Source organism: Cervus elaphus, chromosome 28 (genome assembly GCF_910594005.1).
Source record: "Cervus elaphus chromosome 28, mCerEla1.1, whole genome shotgun sequence".
NCBI classification, from domain to species: Eukaryota; Metazoa; Chordata; class Mammalia; order Artiodactyla; family Cervidae; genus Cervus; species Cervus elaphus.
Genome location: NC_057842.1, coordinates 31380665 through 31403840, shown reverse-complemented (window position 1 = coordinate 31403840; position 23176 = coordinate 31380665). Strand labels below are relative to the sequence as shown.

General features: G+C 37.4%; 1 protein-coding gene across 1 annotated transcript in view; it reads right to left on the bottom strand.

Annotated features, from left to right (window-relative positions):
- Nucleotides 1–12826, bottom strand: part of SERINC1 (serine incorporator 1) — a 35575-nt gene extending 22749 nt beyond the window's left edge. Inside the window, exon 1 of the mRNA XM_043889980.1 lies at nt 12645–12826. Within this exon, the coding sequence (XP_043745915.1) occupies nt 12645–12683 (39 nt within the window). The 5' untranslated portion in view covers nt 12684–12826. The remainder of the gene's footprint in view (nt 1–12644) is intronic.
- Between the last annotated feature and the right edge of the window lie 10350 nt (nt 12827–23176).

Here is a 23176-nt window from a genome sequence, read left to right as displayed (position 1 = left end):
AAATGCAGACATGGTTGAGGAAATAATTTCTGAGCTTAAGGCTGTATCAATAGAAATTTCCCAAACTGAAAAGCCAAGAGAGTAAAGACTGACATTCAGTTCAATAGAATATCCAAGAATTGTGAGATAACTGCAAATGGTAAAACATAATGTGAATATCACAAGGAAAAGAAATGTTTTTTAAATGACAGACTTCCCCCAAATTAACAGACATACACACCCCACCCTCCACAAAAAAAAAAAAAAAAAACAACCAACAACAAAACCCCTACATCTAGATAAATCGCTTTGAAGCAACAGAAAATACAAAATTCTAAAGGAGCCAGAGGAAAAACACCTTACCTACAGAGAAACAAAGGACGAATTATTGATATATTCAAGTTTTCCTCAGACACCATGCAAACAAGAGTGAAGTGAAATATTTTAGTGTTGAGAGGGAACAACCCACCAACCTATAGTTCTGTACTCTGCAAATTATCCTTCAAATGAAGAAATACTTTCTCAAATAAAATGGAATTTATTGCCAAACTCTAGACTTGCTTGCAAGAAATGTAAAATTCTCTAGAGGAGGAAAATAATATAATTCAGAAACTCTACATATAAAACTACTATTATAAATAAAAGTAAAATTAAGACTTACTTTTCTTATTCTTAGTTAAGCTAACTTGTTTGCTCAAAATAAGAGCAACAATGTATTGTTATATATGCACATTTATGTTATGCCTAGACACATACTTCTATATACATGTGTGTATACACATAGGTGTGTGGGTGTATTTAATGAATGACAGTAATGTAGAAGGGACAGGAGACAGGAATTAGGATTGTTTCCCTATTATAAGGTATTAACACTAGCCATAAAGTGGTATAGCATTATACAGAAGTGTGTAGTATCATAGTATGTTGTTACTTCAAAGTGGATAAGCTGTAAATGTGTATTTCAAATTCTAGAGTGCTACAGGCTGAAAATCATATGATGAAAATCTAATGCACAAGGTGATGATATTATGAGATAGGGCCTTTGGGAAGAATTAGGTCAAAAAGGCAGAGCCCTCATGAATGAGATTAGTGCTCCCATAAAGGAGGCAGAGAGAGATCCTCACCTCTTCAACTATATGAGGACACATCAAGAAGCTGGCAGTCTGCAACCCTGAAGAAGGCCTTCACCAGATACAAAAGATGGCCATGCGGGCACCCTAATCTTGGACTGCCAGCCTCCAGTACCGTGAGAAACAAAGTCCTGTTGTTCACATGCCACCCACGCTGCAGTATTGTTACAGTAGCCCAAATGGACTAATAAACTGGGCAACAACTGAAAAACAGGTAAATAGCACTTTGTAAACGTTAAAAGATGTTTAACTGATATGCTAAGAAGGGAGAGAAAACGGAATCATATACAATGCTTAATTTAAACACCCTCCTTCCCCAAAACACAACAGGAAAAACAAGGGCAACAAATAGAAAACAGTAACAATTATGGTAAATATTAGCCCAAATCTATCAATAATCACCTTGGAGATCAGAGGCCTAAATTTATTCAGTTAAAAGACAGACTGACAGAGTGTTCAAAAAACAGGACCCAATTATACTGTCTACAAGAAACTCGCTTTAAAGACACACAGAAGAAAAGTAAATGGAAGGGGGAAAAAAATACAACATGTGAACACTAAATGACAGTAAGCGTAGCTGCATTAGTTTCAGGTAGAACAGACTTCAAAACAAGGAGAGATATCTGGGATAAAGAAAGACATTACATAGTGATAAAGGGATCCAATTCTCCAAGAAGATGTTAACAATTCTTAATATGTATGCACCTGATGGCAGAGCATCAAACTGTGAATGCAAAAACTGGTAAAACTGCAAGCAGAAACAGATGACTGCACTGTTGGACAGACTGAGCTAGAAGACAATCAGTAAGGACAGCTGCACTCAACACCACCAATCAAATGGATACCTGACATCTACAGACTACTATACCCAATAACCAGAGAACACACATTCTTCTCCAAGAGGACATGGAATATTAATCAAAACTACACTGTTGACAACAAAACACTATCCAACTTGAAAGAGCACTGACTGCTCTCAGACTACAAATCAACTAGAAATCAACAGCAAAATGGTAACTGGAAAACCCCCAAATTCTTAAAACTTATCTAAAATAAACACAAAAGTTTATTTTTAAAAATTTTTAAAAATCTGAATTAAAGTAACACAATTTATAGAAACTTATGGGATGTAGTGAAAGCAGTGCTTTTAGGCAAATTTGCAGCACTGAATGCATTTACCAGAAAAGAAAATCTGAAATCAATCATCTAAGCTTCCATTCTAGGAAACTAGAAAAAGAAATGCAAACTAAACTGAAAGTAAACAGAAAAAAAGAACTAGACTAGACACCAATGCAATCAAAGACAGAAAATAGAAGAAAGACCAATGAAAACAAAACATGGTTCTTTGATCAATAAAATCAATAAGCCCCAACCAGGCTAACTAACGAAAAAAGATAACACAAATTACTAATGTTAGAAATGAAAGAGAGGATGTCACTGTAGGTCCTGTGGACATGAAGGGGATAATGAAAGACTACTATGAACAATTCTATGCCCACAAATTTGAGAATCTACATAAATGGACAAAATCCTTGAAAGATACAAGCTGCTAAAACTCACACACAAGAAACAGACAATTTGAATAGACCTCTATTAAAGAAACATAATCAATAATTAACAGCATTCCAAAACAGCACTAGGCACAGGGAGGTTCACTGGTGAATTTTACTAAATATTTAAGGAACAATTACATCAATTCTCTACAATCTCAGAGAACACAAGTAGAGGGAATATTTTCTAACTTATTCTATAAAATAAGCATCATTCTAATAACAAAACCCGACAAACACATTATAATAAAACATTAACCTTTCTCATGAATAAAGGCATAAATTCTCAACAAGATATTAGCAAATTAAATCCAACAATGTAGGAAAAAGAATTACACACCACAACCAAGTGGGATTTGTCCCAAAAGGCAAGACTGGTTCACATTCAAAAATGAATTAGTGTAATCCATCACATCAATAAGATAAAAATTATATGATCACATTTTGGATACATACAATGAATTTGACAAAACCCAATACTCATTCACAAGCTTCCCTGATAACTCAGATGGTAAAGAATCCGCCTGCAACGCAGGAGACTCTGGTTTGATTCCTGGGTCAGGAAGATCCCCTGGAGAAGGGATAGGCTACCCACTCCAGTATTCTTGGGCTTCCCCGGTGGCTCAGCTGGTAAAGATGTGCCTGCACTGCAGGAGACCTGGGTTCGATCCCTGGGTTGAGAAGACTCCCTAGAGAAGGGAAAGGCTACCCACTCCAGTGTTCGGGCCTGGAGAATTCCATGGACTGTATAGTCCATGGGGTCGCAGAGAGTTGGACACTACTAAGCAACTTTCACTTTCACTACTCATTCACAATAAAAATTCTCAATAAACTAGGCATAGAGGATAACTTTCTCAACTTGGTAAAGAATATCAAAACACCTACAGCCGAAGTCACAGTGACTTGTGAGAAACTGGGAGTAAAAACTTGGAAGCAAATGAGATGTCCTTCAGGAGGTAAATGGATAAATAAACGATGATACATTAAGACAGTGGAATATAAGTCAGTGGAAAGAAGAAATGAGTCATTAAGCTCTGAAAAGACATGGAGAAACCTTAAACAGATACTACTAACTGAAAGAAACCAATCTGAACAGGTTACATACATACATATATCTACAGTCACAGCTGTATGACATTCTGAAGAGGATGAAACTATGGAGACAGTAAAAAGATCAGCAGTGGGGAGCTGGTGGAGGGATGAACTGGCAAAGTACAGAGAGAATTTTCAGGGCAGTGAAACTACTTTGTATGCTACTATAATGGTAGGCACGTCATTATATATTTGTCCAAATCCATAGAAGGCCCAACACTAACAATGAACTCACGTAAATTACCGACTTTGGGAGATGATGATGTGTTAGTGTAGGCTCAGTAACTCTAACAAACGCACCTCTCTGGTGGGGAATGTTTGCAACAAGGGAGGCTATGCATGTCTGGACACAGGGCATAGATGGGAAATCTCTATCTTCTTCTCAATTTTTCTATGAGGCTAAAACTGGTTTCTAAAAATAGTTTTAAAAAAGCATACAAAAGGTTAATACACTGTAATCAGGTGGGGGTGAGCTGGGAGAAAGCAAATTTGGTTAAGCTTTTGAAATTCAATAAAATTAGTTTACCATATTAACAGACTGAAGAAAATTACCACCAGGGCCATCTCAAAGAATGCAAAAAAGTAATTTGAAAAATTCAATACCCATTCATTATAGAACAAATTTAAAAACTCACCTAGAGCCAGACATGCTGGAGTGTGAGGTCAAGTGGGCCTTAGGAAGCACTACTAAGGACAAAGTGGCAGTGATGGAACTCCAGCTGAGCTGTTTCCAACCCTAAAAGACGATGCGGTCAAAGTGCTGCGCTCAATCTGCCAGCAAAGTTGGAAAACTCAGCAGTGGCCACAGGACTGGAAAAGGTCAGTTTTCATTCCAATCCCAAAAAAAGGCAATGCCAAAGAATGTTCAAACTACCACACAATTGTACTCATCTCACATGCTACCAAGGGCATGCTCAAAATCCTCCAAACTAGGCTTCAACAGTACATGAACTGAGAACTTCCAGATGTACAAGCTAGATTTAGAAAAGGCAGAGGTACCAGAGATCAAATGGCCAATATCTGCTGGATCACAGAAAAAGCAAGAGAATTTCTGAGAAACACTTCCTGCTCCACTGACTACACTAAAGCCTTTGACTGTGTGGATCCTTACAAACTGGACAATTCTTAAAGAGATGGGAATACCAGACCACCTTACCTGCCTCCTGAGAAATCTGTATGCAGGTCAAGAAGCAACAGTTACAACTAGACATGGAACAATGGACTGTTTCAAATTGGGAAGAAGTGTGTCAAGGCTATATATTGTCACCCTGCTTATTTAACTTATATGCAGATTACATCATGTGAAATGCTGGGCTGGATGAAACACAAGCTGGAATCAAAACTGCAGGGAGAAATATCAATAACCTCAGATATGCAGATGACTCCATCCTTAGGGCAGAAAGCAAAGAGGAACTAAAAAATCTCTTGATGAAGATGAAAGAAGAGAGAGAAAAAGCAAGTTTAAAACTTAACATTCAAAAAACGAAGATCATGGCATCCAGTCCCATCACTTCGTGGCAAATAGGTGGAGACACAATGGAAACAGTGAGAGACTTTATTTTCTTGGACTCCAAAATCACTGTGGACAGTGACCACAGCCATGAAATTAAAAGATGCTTGCTCTCTGGAAGAAAAGCAATGACAAACTTAGACAGCATATTAAAAAGCAAGACATCACTTTGCCAACAAAGGTCCATATAGTCAAAGCTATGGTTTTTCCAGTAGTCACGTACAGATCAGAGTTGGACCATTAAGAAAGCTGAATACCCAAGATCTGACGTTTTCAAACTGTGTTGTTGGAGAAGACTCTTGAGAGTCCCTGGGACTGCAAGGCGCCAAACCAGTCAATTCTAAAAGAAATCAGTCCTGAATGTTCACTGGAAGGACTGATGCTGAAGCTGAAGCTCCAACACTCTGGCCACCTGATTTGAAGAGCCGCCTCACTGGAGTAGACCCTGATGCTGGGAAAGGCTGAAGGCAGGAGGAGAAGGGGATGACAGGATGAGAGGGCATTACTGAGATGGTGAAGGACAGGAAAGCCTGGTGTGCTGCAGTCCATGGGGTCACAAAGAGTCAGACATGACTGAGTAACTGAATTACAGAAAAAACTTTCAGCAAACAAATAGAATATCCTTGACTTGAGGATACCCTTAACTATCTTGTAGATGCTTTGATAAAAGGCATTTTATCAAAAACTAAAGGCAAGAAAAATAAAGAAAAGTACATACTTTGAAAAGGGAAAGATAAAGCTGCTTTCCTTCACACGTAATTGTCAACATGAAAAATCCCAAAGAACTTACAAAATGCTACTAGAACTACAAGAAAGTTTAATAAGCTCACAGGACACAAGGTCAGTACATATACATATCAATTATACTTCTGCACACTAACAACAAACAACTGGAAAGTGAGACTAAACAAAAATACTTATTTATAAACCGAGTAAATATACACCAGCTTTCAAACAATGAAAATTAAAAAAACACTGAAAAAAGAAATCAAAGATTTTAAAAAAATGGCACGAGAAACTCAGAGAAGGCAATGGCACCCCACTCCAGTACTCTTGCCTGGAAAATCCCATGGATGGAGGAGCCTGGTAGGCTGCAGTCCATGGGGTCACTAAAAGTTGGACACCACTGAGCAACTTCACTTTCACTTTTCACTTTCAAGCATTGGAGAAGGAAATGGCAACCCACTCCAGTGTTCTTGCCTGGAGAATCCCAGGGACGGGGGAGCCTGGTGGGCTGCCGTCTATGGGGTCGCACAGACTCGGACACGACTGAAGCAACTTAGCAGCAGCAGCAGCATGATAAACTGAGCTCACGGATTGGAAGACTCCTCATTAAGGTAACAATTCTTTCTAAACTGACCTATAAATTTAACCCAAGCCCAATCACAATTCCAGCAGGTGTTTGGTAGCAACAAACTACCTGCTTCCAAAACTTTTAGGGAAAGGCAAAAGGACTAGAATAGCTCAAAGAATGTTGAAAGAGTTAGAAGAATCACACTACTTAATTTCAAGACTAACTTGAAAGCAGCAGTAATCAAACTAGGGTAATTTATGCAAAACTGTGGACACAAATAAAAGAACAACAGAGCTAAGAAAAACAAATGTGGTAAATGGCTTTTGATAAAAGTGCCAAAGAAGATCAATATAGAAAGAAAAATCACCTGTACTCTTTGAAAGACATCATTATGAGAATGAAAACACAAGCCACAGGCTTGAAGAAAATATTTGCTGGTGGGAATAAAAAACTGGTATGACCATCTTGGAGATAAAGTTGGCAATTTCTTATAAGTCAAATGTACATTTACCATGTGATTTAGCAATCCCACTGCAAGATATATATATATATATATCCATTTATTTTTATTAGTTGGAGGCTAATTACTTTACAATATTGTAGTGGTTTTTGTCATACATTGACATGAATCAGCCATGGAGTAACATGTGTTCCCCATGCCGTTCCCCCCTCCCACCTCCCTCTCTACCCGATCCCTCTGGGTCTTCCCAGTGCACCAGCCCCAAGCACTTGTCTCATGCACCCAACCTGGGCTGGTGATCTGTTTCACCCTAGATAATATACATGTTTCGATGCTGTTCTCTCGAAACATCCCACCCTCGCCTTCTCCCAGAGTCCAAAAGTCTGTTCTGTACATCTGTGTCTCTTTTTCTGTTTTGCATATAGGGTTATTGTTACCATCTTTCTAAATTCCATATATATGTGTTAGTATACTGTATTGGTCTTTATCTTTCTGGCTTACTTCACTCTGTATAATGGGCTACAGTTTCATCCATCTCATTAGAACTGATTCAAATGAATTCTTTTTAATGGCTGAGTAATATTCCATGGTGTGTATGTACCACAGCTTCCTTATCCATTCGTCTGCTGATGGGCATCTAGGTTGCTTCCATGTCCTGGCTATTATAAACAGTGCTACGATGAACATTGGGGTGCATGTGTCTCTTTCAGATCTGGTTTCCTTGGTGTGTATGCCCAGAAGTGGGATTGCTGGGTCATATGGCAGTTCTATGTCCAGTTTTTTAAGGAATCTCCACACTGTTCTCCATAGCGGCTGTACTAGTTTGCATTCCCACCAACAGTTAAGAGGCTTCCCTTTTCTCCACACCCTCTCCAGCATTTACTGCTTGTAGACTTTTGGATAGCAGCCATCCTGACTGGCGTGTAATGGTACCTCATTGTGGTTTTGATTTGCATTTCTCTGATAATGAGTGATGCTGAGCATCTTTTCATGTGTTTGTTAGCCATCTGTATGTCTTCTTTGGAGAAATGTCTGTTTAGTTCTTTGGCCCATTTTTTGATTGGATCATTTATTTTTCTGGAATTGAGCTGCAGGAGTTGCTTGTATATTTTTGAGATGAATACTTTGTCTGTTGCTTCGTTTGCTATTATTTTCTCCCAATCTGAGGGCTGTCTTTTCACCTTGCTTATAGTTTCCTTTGTTGTGCAAAAGCTTTTGAGTTTAATTAGGTCCCATTTGTTTATTTTTAGGTAAACAAAATAAGAAGTTATAGACACACAAGACAAACTTTATAGGAACGCTAACAGCTACTTCATTTCCAAAATCTGGAAATGCCCCTCAGCTGTTGAGTGGATAGACAAGCTGTAGTATTCCAAGCAATGGAATACTATGTTAACAATAAAAAGGAAGAAATTACTAATAGACACCATAGTAAATTAAATCAACTAAAGAAAAATGACAGAAATAAAAACAGGAAAAATATTATGGAAGAAAAAAGAAGGCAACATAACACGAAATGAACTCATGTCTTTAAAATGGAGAATCCTCTAAATAAATGTAACAAAAAGGACATTCAAAGATACAGTAAGAATTTCCTTGAATAAATAAATCTGTATCTTCAGAAAAACCCACTATTTTCTAGAAGAATAAAAAGTGATAAAAGACTTAAAGTCAGAAATATTTGGTTAATTTTAAAAATAAATACAACTCTTCAGACACCCAGGCAGAAGAGACAGCCCAACTGTGTATGAGACGTGTTAAAAGGAAATGGCTACCAGGACAGGGTAAGCCAGAACATAATCCACAGAAATATCTCAGATCCTGAAAGAAACGGGTGTATTATTATACCAGTCCACCATGTTTCTCAAGAAAGCAAGAGGCATTTTTAAATATGAAAAAATTCACGGATTTCAATATCCATGAATTCTTTTGGAAGAAATCTATTAGATGACCAAATCTGATCAATTATGAGATGATACATAAAAAAAGAAACAAAACTGAGAGAAGCTATGGTTTAAAAAAAAGAATGCTCAGAACTATGAATCCCCTTAAGAGTACAACAGTGGTTTTCCATCAGAATCACCGTTGGGAATAGTAAACTACAATGCTGGGACCCAGTCAGCATTTCCAATAAGTTTAATCCAGGATATACTTTAAGGATGACTGGTTTAGTTCTAAGATTAAACAACTGAGGGAATTACGGTTATAAAACAGTCATATAAAAAATAATACAAAGAAATTCTAGTTAAAAGTTGGCAAACTGAATATATAAATTACTTTAGAAACACCAATAAAATGAAAAATAAAAGATTTTTAACCAAAGGAATAAAATTAAAAGGTAAACAAACCAAAAAAACAGAATAATACTAAGTTAACAGGTCAGAAAGTTAAATTCTAAATCGTCAAAGGAAAAAAGTTAAGCAATAAAATTTGTACAGGATCATCAAACAGATCAGGAATAGGCGGTACCACATACCTTCATAAGAGAGGTTGAAGGCAGAGGTGAAAATAAAATGATTAGCTGAATTCATTTTTTTAAAGTGCAGTTAAGACCCTTAGATTTCATTTCATTTCTTATACTGGCCAATTGAAGAGGATAAGGCAGGATGTTTCAACTATAGCAATATTGACATCTGGGGCCAAATAAGTCTCTGCTGTTGAGGGCTATCCTGTGTATTGTAAAACATTTAGCAGTATTCCTGGCTTCTACCCACTTGAAGCTATTAGCACCTTATCCCAAGTTGTGACAATGAAAAACATCTGCAGGTACTGTCCAATGTTCCCTGGGGGACAGCTGAGAACCACTGCTCTAGAAACATCTCTTGAGATAACGCTTTCAGAACCTCTCCTGATGAGAAGTGTTTAACATTCAGCAATTCCTTTACTTTTACATTCTCCTGTTAAATTCAGAAAAAATTAATTGTTTAAAAGTATATGTTCAGCGCGCTACCACTCCTTAAAAACGTATTTCTGTTTATTCATCCATGTGTATGCATGCATTGAGAGAGAAGAAATGTGGTGGGATTTTGTTGGTGACATTTAAATTTTGAACTCTGCATGGCTTGGCTATTTATATCAACTATGAATCATTTCTACAAAATCAAGTCATTGTACTAAAAAATAAAAATCTAGCAAGAGACTGCACAAAACTAGCAGTCAGGAATCACAAGCTTCTTCTCAATTACTTAACATCTTGGGCAAAAAATGATAGTTATTGTGTACAAAATACAGTGATTCAAAAAGTCAACGCTACTCACTAGCATCATTTTAAGACTGGGGTGGGGAAAGCACTTAAGTAAGCATCAACTGCTGTAGTTAGAGGATTAGGTGGCAGTCCACCTATGTTTATAAAAATGCTTAATCACCAATCAGATAGATAGCCATGCTTGAACCAAGGATTATGATCAATCCAATTCTAGACCACTAAAGAGCAAAAACACAAAACAAAAAAACCCACAAAATGAAATTTTAAAAATTAACACTCCAAACTCTGTGATACACAGTAATATCACAAGTAGTTTTTTACACTTTTTCCATAGTTCAGACATTTTCTACTGTTTTCCAAAACAAACAAAAAAATCTTTGTAAAAATTGATTAAGTCTAAAGAAACCTGAGCAAAGAAAAGAATGAGGTTCATTTTCATTCTGGCTTAACTTGATCTAAGTTAACGACCTGAATACTTTTGAATATCTGACTAAATTTCAATGTGTCAAAACCTCTAAGTAAATGAGCATATTGACTGTTAAGACTGTGGAAGAAAGGGATTTGTAAAATACAAGGCATATTCACTACTGAACTGCACTAAAACTGAACAATTCAGAAATAATGAGAGACACCAGGAAACAAAGGGGAAAAAATAACCAGAATTGCCTAGAACCAGCTAGCCTCTCTAACCACCAGAGACCTAATTACTGGAAGGTAAGAAAGTGTCTCCTTGTTACCATCTTTCCAGTGCACCTTCATATTAACAGTAACTAAAAGGCTGTGTCTGTAGAAGTGTGACTAAGGAGAAGGAGAACTAAGTTGTAAAAATTTTAATAGGAATGTAATTTTTCCCACATTGTTCACTAAAACGATTTAAAACATGTTTTTATTAATCCCCCAAATCTATTTTTTACCATAATCGTCCTCGAGGCAAAAAAGACTGATCATCACAGGTCTAGAAATTGAAAACAAAATGGAAAACGTGTATCCCTCCTTTTAAATCTTTACTATATAAAGAACATGCCCATTTGCTAAATGGACAAAATCAGACTTTACAAATAGAATTACACAATATCTCACCTCCCTCAATTAAAACAATTCTATAATAATCATTTTGCAATACATTAAGTTTATTACCCTAATTATGCCTCTTATAAGATACTTAATGATTTCAAGTAGATTCTCTACTTTCTTACTGAGATAAAAATATACCAGCTTTGAAAGAAAGAAAAATATACCAGTTTTCCACGCCCAGCTACAAGAAAAAAAAAAACTGTGTTTGTGTGTGTGTGTGTGTGCGCGTGTGTGTGTAAAATCAAGACAATGACCTGGGTTGGAGTAACCTCTATGTAGTATTTTACTAAAATTTAACATTTACAGTTCAAGCTACATTGAAAACTTTTTAAAAAGACATATGCAAAAACAACAGAAATGCTACCTAATGTATATAATGGAGTCATCTGGGAAGTCAGACAAGCAACTGTTAGAAACAGAATTTAGAAATCATGGGTTAAAGAACTAAAATTTGAACCCAAATATCTCGCCCCATATTACAAATACCTTTATTAACTGTAAAGTCAATTTTTGTCTATTGGGGGACGGGGGAGTGTTTATATCAAATTCAAATTTATTTGTACCACCCGAATCAAAAAATCCTGCCACTATAATGAAAAATGGTTTCACTCTAACAACGCTATCTAATCAAAATGCAACGTACACCAAATTAAAAGTGAGGTGTCGAATTACACAAGCATCTTTCTGTCAAAAAACAGATATCTGATACCACAGAACTGACCAGCTTTTTCAAACACTTATTTGAGAAATACATCATTTTCTGTATCATTAAGCTCGAGGACTCACTCCCAGAGTTGGGGCTGTTTAAAAAGCATGTAACTGTATCAGTATTACTGCCGTGCCCCACATATCCGTCATTTAACTGCAGTCTACGCGACAGAACAAAGAGGCCTCCGGGAATGGCAGTGCTGCAGTCTAAGGTCGCTGGGAGGAGATGACGAGAAGAGATGGGGTATTCCACAAAACGAAGCGGCCTAAGACCTTTGTAGGAAGGGCCCAGGCAGACATAAGACATAAAGCACAAAAAGGGACCTGGAAGAATAGGGAATAGCCTTCATGAAAAGCGGGTGCAGGAGGAAAAACTACTAGCGCTCAGCTTGGAATCTCCCATCCGGGTCATTCACTCATGTTCACTGCTCCTCGTGGCGACCCGGGGTCGGCTCTTCTAAAGGCTCAGAGCCGCCAAGCTGTGTCGGAGTGGCCAAGGGAGATAAGGAGAAAACGGGAAAGAAAGGCCTCCCTGTTGGGTGGGGTAACACGGTCCCGCCGGGCCTCACCCAGGCCTGCTCGGGGGCTTTTCTCTTTCATCTCTCACGCTAGCACCCCTCAGGCCGCTAACAACCAACTTACCCAGCTCGCCATGGAGCACAGCCCCAAGACGCTCCCCATCTCCACAACGTCGCAGGAGTAGCGTATGCCAACAAAATGGAGACAGCAGCTCCCCTCGCCTTTCCCAGCTTATTTACTAACTATAACCCACTTCCGGCGCAGAGCCCACCCCGCCCCCTCAGTTGCGTCACTTCCTTCGCGGCCTGGGCCGGGAGTGGGAGGGCATCGTGCTGGGTTGCGTACGCGCGGCCGTGGGTTCCAGGCGTCTGTCGTTCGGCGATAGCTCTTCTAATTCAGGTGGCAAAAAGCGTCTTGTTTTTCCACTTTCGCATCTTTTCCCCCCAACTTACGTCCATAATTTATTCCTGAAGCCCACTTATTCCTACTCATTTGGGTGCTTCCAATTCTATCACTGTTTGCGGCTGTAACATTTTAATTTCTTGTCCTGTTGTTACAAGAAGTTTGCACATTTAAAATTTGTAAATTAGTTAAGGCTTACGAATAACAACACAAACATGTTATTGATTTTATTGAATATCACGAGCTGTTGAGGAGACATTTATCACCCAATAAGCTATAAACATCTTTAAAATTATTTTGACCTACAAAAAGGGTAAAGTGAAAAACGTTATAATCGTGAACTTTCCTGTCTTCAAGAAATAACATTTCAAACCATTGCTCCCGATTGCATCGCTCTTCACCCTCCACCAAAAGATGGTCATAATGAATGAATGTCAGAGACGAACCAGCAATCTGTGCTACAATGTCTTCAATTTACTGACTTGCAAATTGCTCTTCAAAGTGGTTTTAACCAATATAAACTTGATCCAGCAGTGAGAATTGTGTGTCACATTTTTATCAGCACCAGGGGTTCTCACACTCTAATTTAACTAATAAAAGAGAAGTGAAATGTCTCTATACTATCAATCTGCATTTCCCTGATAACTAGTAAGGTTGAGAACTTTTTATTGACTATTAGGACATTCTCTTCTGAATAAAATGCCTTTTCAAGTATTTTGCCCATTCATCAATTGGGTTATCTATTCTTTATTGATTTGTAGATAGTTTTAGTCTATTTTTGGATACAAATTCTTTGTTTTGTGTGGAGCAATTACATCCCCAATCTGGACTTCCTTTTTCTTTTTGTGATACCTTTTGAAGATTTGGCAACCCACTCCAGTATTCCTGCCTGGAAAATGCTATGGACAGAGGAGCCTGGCAGGCTACAGTCCATGGTGTTTCAAAGAGTCGAACACGAGTAACACTTTTTGACAACACCTTAGCATGTTTTAAAATTTGTTATAACATAATCAAATTTAACAAACTTGATCGTAATGTTACATGATTTTGTTGTTTAGAACTCCTCACTAGTATCAAGATTTTAAAGACATTTTCCTCCATATATTTTCTTCTAGTTTTAAAGTTTTGCTCTTAAATGCTTAGGTTTTTAATCCACTTAAAGAACTGATTTTGGTGTATGGTAGGAGGTGAAATCCAATCAGTGATATGATGGTAAACTGGCTCTCTAGGGGAAAAATAGCCCTGATACATAGCATTTGCAGATTTCTATTATAAATACTCCCACTATGGCAATTCCCATCTATCAGTGTTTGAAGAAGACACTTGTGGAATTCTTGACCATTTAGGAATGGTTTGATCTCGTGCCAACATACCACCAAGTCCGACTCTATTCTAGTTTTTCTTATAGATAACCAATTGTCCTAGTATAAATTAGAGAATAATAATCCTTTCTCTCTCATCTGTAATATTGCTGTCATACATCAATTCCCATACACATGTTTCTGAACTTTATGGATTGGATTGTCTTTACACAGTTTACTAACACATTGATTTAATTATAGTTGTGTCTCTAATAGTTTTAATTATGGTTGCTTTAAAATAAATCTTGATATCTGGAAGGTTTCTATACTTTATTCTTCATACTTGTTTTGGCTGTTCTTGATCCTTTTCTTTTCTCTACACATTTTAGTCACGTGTTCGAGTTTGGATGATAAGTCATATAGTCTCAGGAGTCATAAGAGTGATTGTCGCTGTTCAGTCGCTCAGTTGTGTCCAGCTCTTTGTGACCCCGTGAACCCCATAAAAGTTGGGTGTGTAATGAATTTGACTGTAAGTTTCTTAGTGGTTAGAGAGTTTCTCAATGAGACATTTTTAGCATTCTAGATTGGACAGCACTTTATTATGTAAGATTAAACTTTGTGAGACTGATTTGTTAGTGTTATTAACCCCCACTTACTGTGAGAATTATCCCCTCCTCCTAATTGTTTTGATACCCTCTAAGGAACAATATACCCATTGGTTGTAAATCAATAGCAAAGTAAATAATTATTAGCTATAATTAACAAATTGTCTACTTGCCGGCTGTGAGAAAGTTAAAAAGATGGCTTTTTAAGATTTGTATTCAAACACAATCCAATACATGTTTTCAATACAAACCAGCAATTCAGGAGGAGCAGTTTCCCTAGGCTACTTTTTATAGCACGTCAAAGTCATAATGCCAAAGCACAAATTACTTACAAAGTAAGTAAATTAGGAGTTTTAAAAGATGCTAATTGCTTAGTTCTCTAATGGCGTGACCTGATTCAGGAGTCGAATTTAAAATATCTCAAGTGAGCAATTTTCAAAAATATTAGAATAATAATTTTTTGAGATGGTAATAGGTAGCCACTGTCAACAAGATTTCAAGTAAGTTTGGGTGGTATTGCACACTATATTCTTGTGATTAATGTTGCACATTAACATTGGAAACTTATTTTACTTTTAAAAACCTTTTTTCCCCCCATGAAACATGTATTAATATCTATCATGAAGGATGGACTGCCTAGCCTCCTGGCCATCCTCCTAAAATATAATTTTTCATAATTGAGCTTTTTGACCATTAGATCAAAAGACTAGATCTTTCTGAGCACTAGAGAGCTCAAGGTTATATTGCTTGCCAAGAATGTGAGCAGGCTCTATGTTGCCAATTAAGGACAAGATATAAATTTTGGCATTAAAACAAATGGAATTGAAAATTAATAGTCTCCTGTATTAATAATAAGAACAAGACACAGGTCAGAACAGACATGGACAAGAAGTGGGCTGAGAGAATTCCGGAATATTACAGTCAGGGTTAAGGTTTTCCTCAGGAAACATTCTGGGTTCATTATCATATATGAATGAACAAAGAATCAAAGCTCCCAAGTAGGGGAAGATTGTGATAATTGTAACCTGAGAAGAATGGAAAGCAGGGTTACCAAGGTTATCCTGGTAATAGTAAAAGTTTCAATAATACATTAATAAAAATCAACTTATGCCAATGTAATACCCAGGATGAACTTGGCACAAAATTTACCCTAATGTAACCAAATAAGTAAGTTACTCTGAAATCTAGACCTATTGACTACCAGTCATTAAGTATTATTGAGAATATCTACCCAAGTAATAATTTTGCTTTCAGAAAGTACCTTCATGGGAATAAAACCATATCTTCAGTCTAAAAGAAAATACTTAGTTTTATGTTTTCTATGGCAATCTATGCCTAGGTTTCAAGTCAGAAAAGGATCAAAATACATCTTTGTTCCTTAATATTCTGAAAATTACTATCTAATATGTAAGGAGACCCTTTTTATTATCCCTAATTCTCAGATTATATTAAAATACAAGTTTAAGAAAAACAAGAGTAGGCCGTGCTTCAGATTAAATTCATACAGCATAGTCCATGACTGATTTTTTTCTCCAGAATAAGTGTAAATAATGATGTACATGCGTGCTAAGTCGCTTCAGTCATGTCTGACTCTTTATGACCCTATGGATTGTAGCCTGCCAGACTCCTCTGTCCATGGATTTCCCAGGCAAGAATACTGGAGTGGATTACCATGCCCTCCTCCAGAGGATCTTCCCAACTCAGGGATTAAACCCATATCTCTTAAGTCTCCTGCATTGGCAGGTGGGTTCTTTGCCACTAGTGCCACTGGTGAATAATGACAGATCTTTTTAAAAATTAGTTATGGATGCCTTATAGTCACACACCACTCTTTCTTGAGGGTTCATTATTACAGTGATATGGAACTGACATTCTAGGTTTCCTGGCATTGTACGTTTTGGAACTACCCTGCACTAACTCCTGGGCTGCTGCAGTTCTTGATCCCTAAAAATTAGCACTGTTGAAACTCTTAAGAGGTTGAGATTTTCCCTTTCTTACTATCTCTGCAAAACATAGACTGTGAAGAAATTGGCTCAGTATCTCATTCAGGGACTGGCAATTTTAGGAATCATATGGAATGTACAGAGTTCCAGTTGCAGATTATCAGTAATGACCTAAAGGACAATTTCCACTGTTATCTTGGCTGATTGCTGCTGCCACGATCCACTCACGGTCCACTGTTTTAGCGGTCATCCACAGACAATTCTTCCCCCACTACTTGTTGCTGGAGATGCCCATGTCCAGAAGCCAGCAGTCTGTAGCCTTCTGCCCTCTCCTGTCGTTCCTCACCTATACCCATGAGGAATTAGGATGGTATCTTGGACATCACTTTAAAAGTTCCCAGTTTAACCTGGAATGAGTGTCCCTCTGCCAAGGTTAACTGAAGTCAGACTTACGTTTGGTCCCAAGGTTTTCCTGCCTTTGTACAAATTTCTGCATAAACTTTAAAGGTAATTTCTTAATGGGCTATAGCTATGGAACACTGCAAATAGAACAGATTTTAAAAGGAAAATAATCGGGTTATATTTCACTGTAAATTACGGATTATGCTATTTAGTTCCCCTGTCCTCAGTAGACCAACACTGACACTATTGATGGCTAAAACATCTCAGACACTTGAAATAAATTATCTTAAAGGATGAATAAAATTTTACATCTAGAAGGAGAGAAAAGGCTTATAAAGTATTTTATGGTTGTAATTCTAAATGTAAACAGGTTTAAATATTTTACTATATGTTCTATAAGAATAAGCCAGAAATAAAAAAAAAAAAAAAAAAAAGAATAAGCCAGAAATAGATTAGGACACAATAACCTATAGGGGTCAGCATAAACTTAGAATTGTAAGAGACTATATCCTGATTAAAGGTATGGTTTTGTTAGTGATTTTGATATTTAAAATAATAATAATAATATTAAAGGCACACTCCCCTAAATTATTAACCTAATACTAAAAATATAAATGAACAATTTTCTTTCCACACAGATTTTCTTTTTTTCTTCCCCAAATATAAGCCAGTAATTTTCACAGATAGTCAGATATATTTAAACCAGTGAAGCATATGACTGCAAAAATATAATATTTATTTCAAGTAGAACATATGCACATTTAAAGACAAAGAGCAAATATTCCCCATCAAAATAATGAAGTAGGTAGAGAATTAAATGTTTTAAAGAAGGACTGATGCTGAAGCTGAAACTCCAGTACTTTGGCCACCTCATGCAAAGAGTTGACTCATTGGGAAAGACCCTGATGCTGGGAGGGATTGGGGGCAGGAGGAGAAGGGGCCGACAGAGGATGAGATGGCTGGATGGCATCACTGACTCGATGGACATGAGTTTGAGTAATCTCCGGGAGTTGGTGATGGACAGGGAGGCCTGGTGTGCTGCGATTCATGGGGTCACAAAGAGTTGGATATGACTGAGGCACTGAACTGAACTGAACTGAACTGAATGTTTAAAATGTTTTTTAATAAACACTAGGAATGATTACTTGATGAAATGCTAGTGGCACTTCTAAAACATTCAGCATCTCAACAACCCTTAGCCGAAATATGTTTAAGATTTACTGATCTCACATAGAAGTTGATCAAATATGTTACATATAATGAAGATATATTAAAATATTAAAATCAAGCATTCATGTACCAAAAATGTAACTTGCTATGCTATACAAAAAAGCTAACGATTTCTGTTTAAGCATTCATCAAATTTTTGAATTTTATTAAATATATTATTAAGGTAATGTCTAAATCAGTGCTTTGCAATAGGAATATAAGCACATCTGTAATTTAAAATTTTCTAATAGCCACATTAAAAAGAAACAACACAGATAAAATTAATTTAGTTCAACCCAATATACTGGGCTTCCCTGGTGGCTCAGAGGGTAAAAGAATCCACCTGCAATGCAGGAGACCCAAGGTCAATTCTTGGGTAGGGAAGATCACTTCGAGAAGGAACTGGCAACCCACTCCAGTATTCTTGCCTGGAGAATCCCATGGACAGAGGAGCCTGGTGGCCTGACAGTCCACGGGGTCACAAAGAGTTGGACACAACTGAGCAACTAACACTTTTACTTTCAATATATCCAAAATATCATTTCATGATATTAAAATAAAATAAAATAAACTATTAAACATTAAAATAAATGACATTAAACATGACATTAAAATAAAAACTATTAATGTGTTTTACATTATTTTTCTTTTTTTATTTTTTATTTATTTATTTTTTTTTTACATTTTTTTCATAAGTCTTCTAAATCTAGTCTATAACACACCCTTACAGCACATCTCAATTCAGATCAGCCACGTAATGAGTTCACTAGCTCTTCTACTGGACACTGCATATCTAAAGCTGAGAGAGAAAACTGAGGCAGTTATTCAGGTGGTCCAGTCCAAGCTAAACAAACAAGCCAACGTACTTTTCTTTGCATAAATTATTTAGATACTTCGAGATAAAGTAGGTTTAAGCCTGTGTATTTACTTCAGGTGTTGAATCTGTTTCATCTAACTGATATTTTGTATAAAAATCAAATCAAATTTTGTATAAAAATTCATATCAATGTATGACAAAACCCACTGAAAAAATAAATAAATAAATAAAGGGGGGAAAAATCAAATCTGTTAGAAAGAAGGGTAGATGTTAAATTCTTTCAAGTATTTTGGCTATCACACTGCTATTTTTTTTGAAAAAATTCGTCTTGCATGGAGTGTTCCCTTGTGCTGTGTGTGCTAAGTCACTTCAGTCATGTCTGACTCTTTGCAATCCAATGGACTATAGCCAGCCAAGCTCCTCTGTCCATGGAATTTTCCAGGCAAGAATACCAGTGTGGGTTGCCATTTCCTCCTCCAGGGAGAGTGTTTCCTTAGCAATTCTCTTTTTATCTAATTTTATTTATTTATTTATTTTTGATGGTGCTGGGTCTTCGCTGCTGTGAGAGCTTTTCTCTAGTTGTGGAGAGCGGGGGCAACCCTCTAGTAGCCTGTGGTGAACAGGCTTCTTCTCACTGTGGTAGCTTCTCTCTGTGTGCGAAGGCTCTCAGTCGCTCAGGCTTTAGTATTTGCGGCTCCAGGGTGCAAGCTCAATAGTTGTGACACATGGGCTTAGTTGCTACAAGGGGTATGGGATCTTCCTGGATCAGGGATCAAAACCAAGTCTCCTGCATTGGCAGGGGGATTCTTTACCACTGAGCCACTGGAAAGATTTAATATTGCCATTTTCAATTCAGTCACTCAGCCGTGTCCGACTCTTGGTGACCCCATGGACTGCAGCCTGCCAGGCTTCCCTGTCAATCACCAACTCCTGGAGCTTACTCAAACTCATGTCTATCGAGTCAGTGATGCCATTCAACCATCTCATCCTCTGTTGTCCCCTTCTCCTCCTGCCTTCAATCCTTCCCAGCATCAGGGTCTTTTCCAATGAGTCAGCTCTTCGCATCAGGTGGCCAAAATATTGGAATTTCAGCTTCAGCATCAGTTCTTCCAATGAACATTCAGGACTGATTTCCCTTAGGATGGACTGGTTGGATCTCCTTGCAGTCCAAGGGACTCTCAAGAGTCTTCTCCAACACCACAGTTCAAAAGCATCAATTTTTCAGCACTCATCTTTCCTTGTAGTCCAACTCTCACATCCATAGATGACTACTGGAAAAACTATAGCTTTGACTAGACCAACCTTTGTTGGCAAAGTGATGTCTCTGCTTTTTAATATGCTGTCTAGGTTGGTCATAGCTTTTCTTCCAAGGAACAGTGTCTTTTAATTTCATGGCTGCAGTCACCACCTGCTGTGATTTTGGAGCCCAAAAAAAGAAAGTTTCTCACTGTTTTCATTGCTTCCCCATCTATTTGCCATGAAGTAATGGGACCAGATGCCATGATCTTAGTTTTCTGAATGTTGGGTTTTAAGCCAACTTTTTCACTCTCCTCTTTCACTTTCATCAAGAGGCTCTTTAGTTCTTCACTTTCTGCCATAAGGGTGGTGTCATCTGCATATCTGAGGTTATTGATATTTCTCCGAGAAATCTTGATTCCAGCTTGTGCTTCATCCAGCCCGACATTTCTCATGATTGTACTCTGCATATAAGTTAAATAAGCAAGGTGACAATATACAGCCTCGATGTACTCCTTTACCGATTTGGAACCAGTGATTTTTCCAAGTCCAGTTGGAACCAGTTGTTCCACGTCCAGTTCTAACTGTTGCTTCTTGACCTGCATACAGATATCTCAGGAGGCAGGTCAGGTGGTCTGGTATTCCCATCTCTTTAAGAATTTTCCACAGTTTGTTTTGATCCACACCAGTCAAAGGCTTTTAGTCAATAAAGCAGAAGTAGATGTTTCTCTGGAACTCTCTTGCTTTTCTGATGATCCAGCAGATTCTGGCAATTCGATCTCTGGTTCCTCTGCCTTTTCTAAATCCAGCTTGAACATCTGGAAGATTGCTATTTTATTTGTATGAAATTCACCATATTTGATTTTCAAGTATTCCAAATATTCCATAATTCTGTTTTAATCAACTTAACATCTGAGTTTCTATGGACTTAAGCTTTCTCCCCTCCGGAGGGGAGGAATTGTAACAATAGGGTGCTCCCAGGAGGTCCTTGACATTTTAAGCAGCTTGATTTCAAATTATCCCAGACAGTGCTTATTGATTCTCACCCAGCTCTCTGCACCTCATTTCACTGCCTATATTCTCTGTTACCCCATGTAACACTTTTGCAAATTCTTATATAAAGCTGATCTTTTTCTTAACTTTTTATTTTATATTGGAGTATAGTTTATTAAAAAGCTGATCTCTTCTTTTGTTCTCTTTATGCTGAATGATCAAGTGTTGGGGTCCTTTAATGGACCGGAACCTTGTGGTGCGGAGTCGACGATAAGAAAGTGAAAGAGAGAAAGAGAGAGAAAGAGAGAGAGAGAGACAAAAAAGACCCGGGGACCTAAGCTCTGATAGAGCAAAGGTGCTTTAATGATTTTTTTATGAGTATATATAGGCTGCAGTACAAGAAACTTCTTTCGGGAATGATAGAGATCAGAAAACCAAATGTACAGCAACTGTTACCACAAGGTCAGGAGACAATCCATATCTCAAGTAAGGGGAAGGAGATTAAGCTGTTTTGTCCTAAGGAGAATGTTTACTAAAGGAGACTCATGCTTGCCTCACACAATGACCTCAGTCCCTGGGAGCAGCGTGCTGTTCCGCTTAAAGAGGGACAAAGGACTCATGAGAGACAGCACGCAGGAATCCTCCCATCAAACATTCCCTGACAATTTTCCCTTATTTATTTATAATATTTGTAAGAAGAGTTCTGACCATCAGAGTTTGTTTAGTTTTGACAATCTTTGCATGAAGGCAACAGTAGATAACAAATATGATTGTTAAGACAGTCACCAAAATTATAGTTCTAGACCCAATGTTATGAGTAGGCTTTGAAACCATCTATGTGGGTCTAGCCCAGATAATTGATTAGCCAATTGTATAGCTAAAATTCTCATACTAGTGGAAGAGGGCAGATTATTAGAAAAGGTTTTACATATTTTTTTTGTAATAACTGTACATTCAGAAAGGCATTATCATATATGTTTTAAAAATGAAACTTGATTTGTTTCCAGTTGTAGCCACTATGAACAGGAGTAACAGGAAATTGAGTAGAATTTCAATCACATTTTAGCATCATCTGTTTTTGGACATTTGTTCATTGATCTCTAACCCATTTGATGGCTGTTCTCAGTTCCTGTATTTCTTTTTGAATATCTTCATCTATTTGAGCCTGAGTGGCCCACATAATATGAGCATCTTTAGTCCAATTTTGGATAAAATTATGTGTTTGAATTGAGGTTTGTAAAGTAACGCTAGTGATGGCAGCAATGGTGCAAATAGTTATTAACCCTATAATGCCAAGAATCAGCCATCCAATGAATCGTTTACATCGCTAGAGCAATTTAGTAAATAACTGGGAAGCAAGTCTAGCCTTGGGACCTTCTTCCCAGGGCCATTGGAGATTTATTGGTAACCATAGATTATGTCGAGATCGAAGAATCAAAAGGGAGTCATTTTTTAAGGAAATAGAGGAGTTAAGACGAGTATATAATTTACAATTTATGCAAGTTACAGAACGTAAAGTCTTATTGAATTGTAAATTTTTTATAGCTACAACAAAAGGAAGTGGAACATAGGCTTGTATAAAATATGATTGATTATAGTGAAAGAAATAATTGCTATAGCTATGATTGGTCCCCATGGAATGTCTGGTCCAAGTCCCAAGTTCTTTGGTGTTTGCAGCAAGTTTTCAGATGTCCCATTGTTTAGGCCCAATCTGTTTATCAAGGATGATTCTAGGACGAGGCGGGGG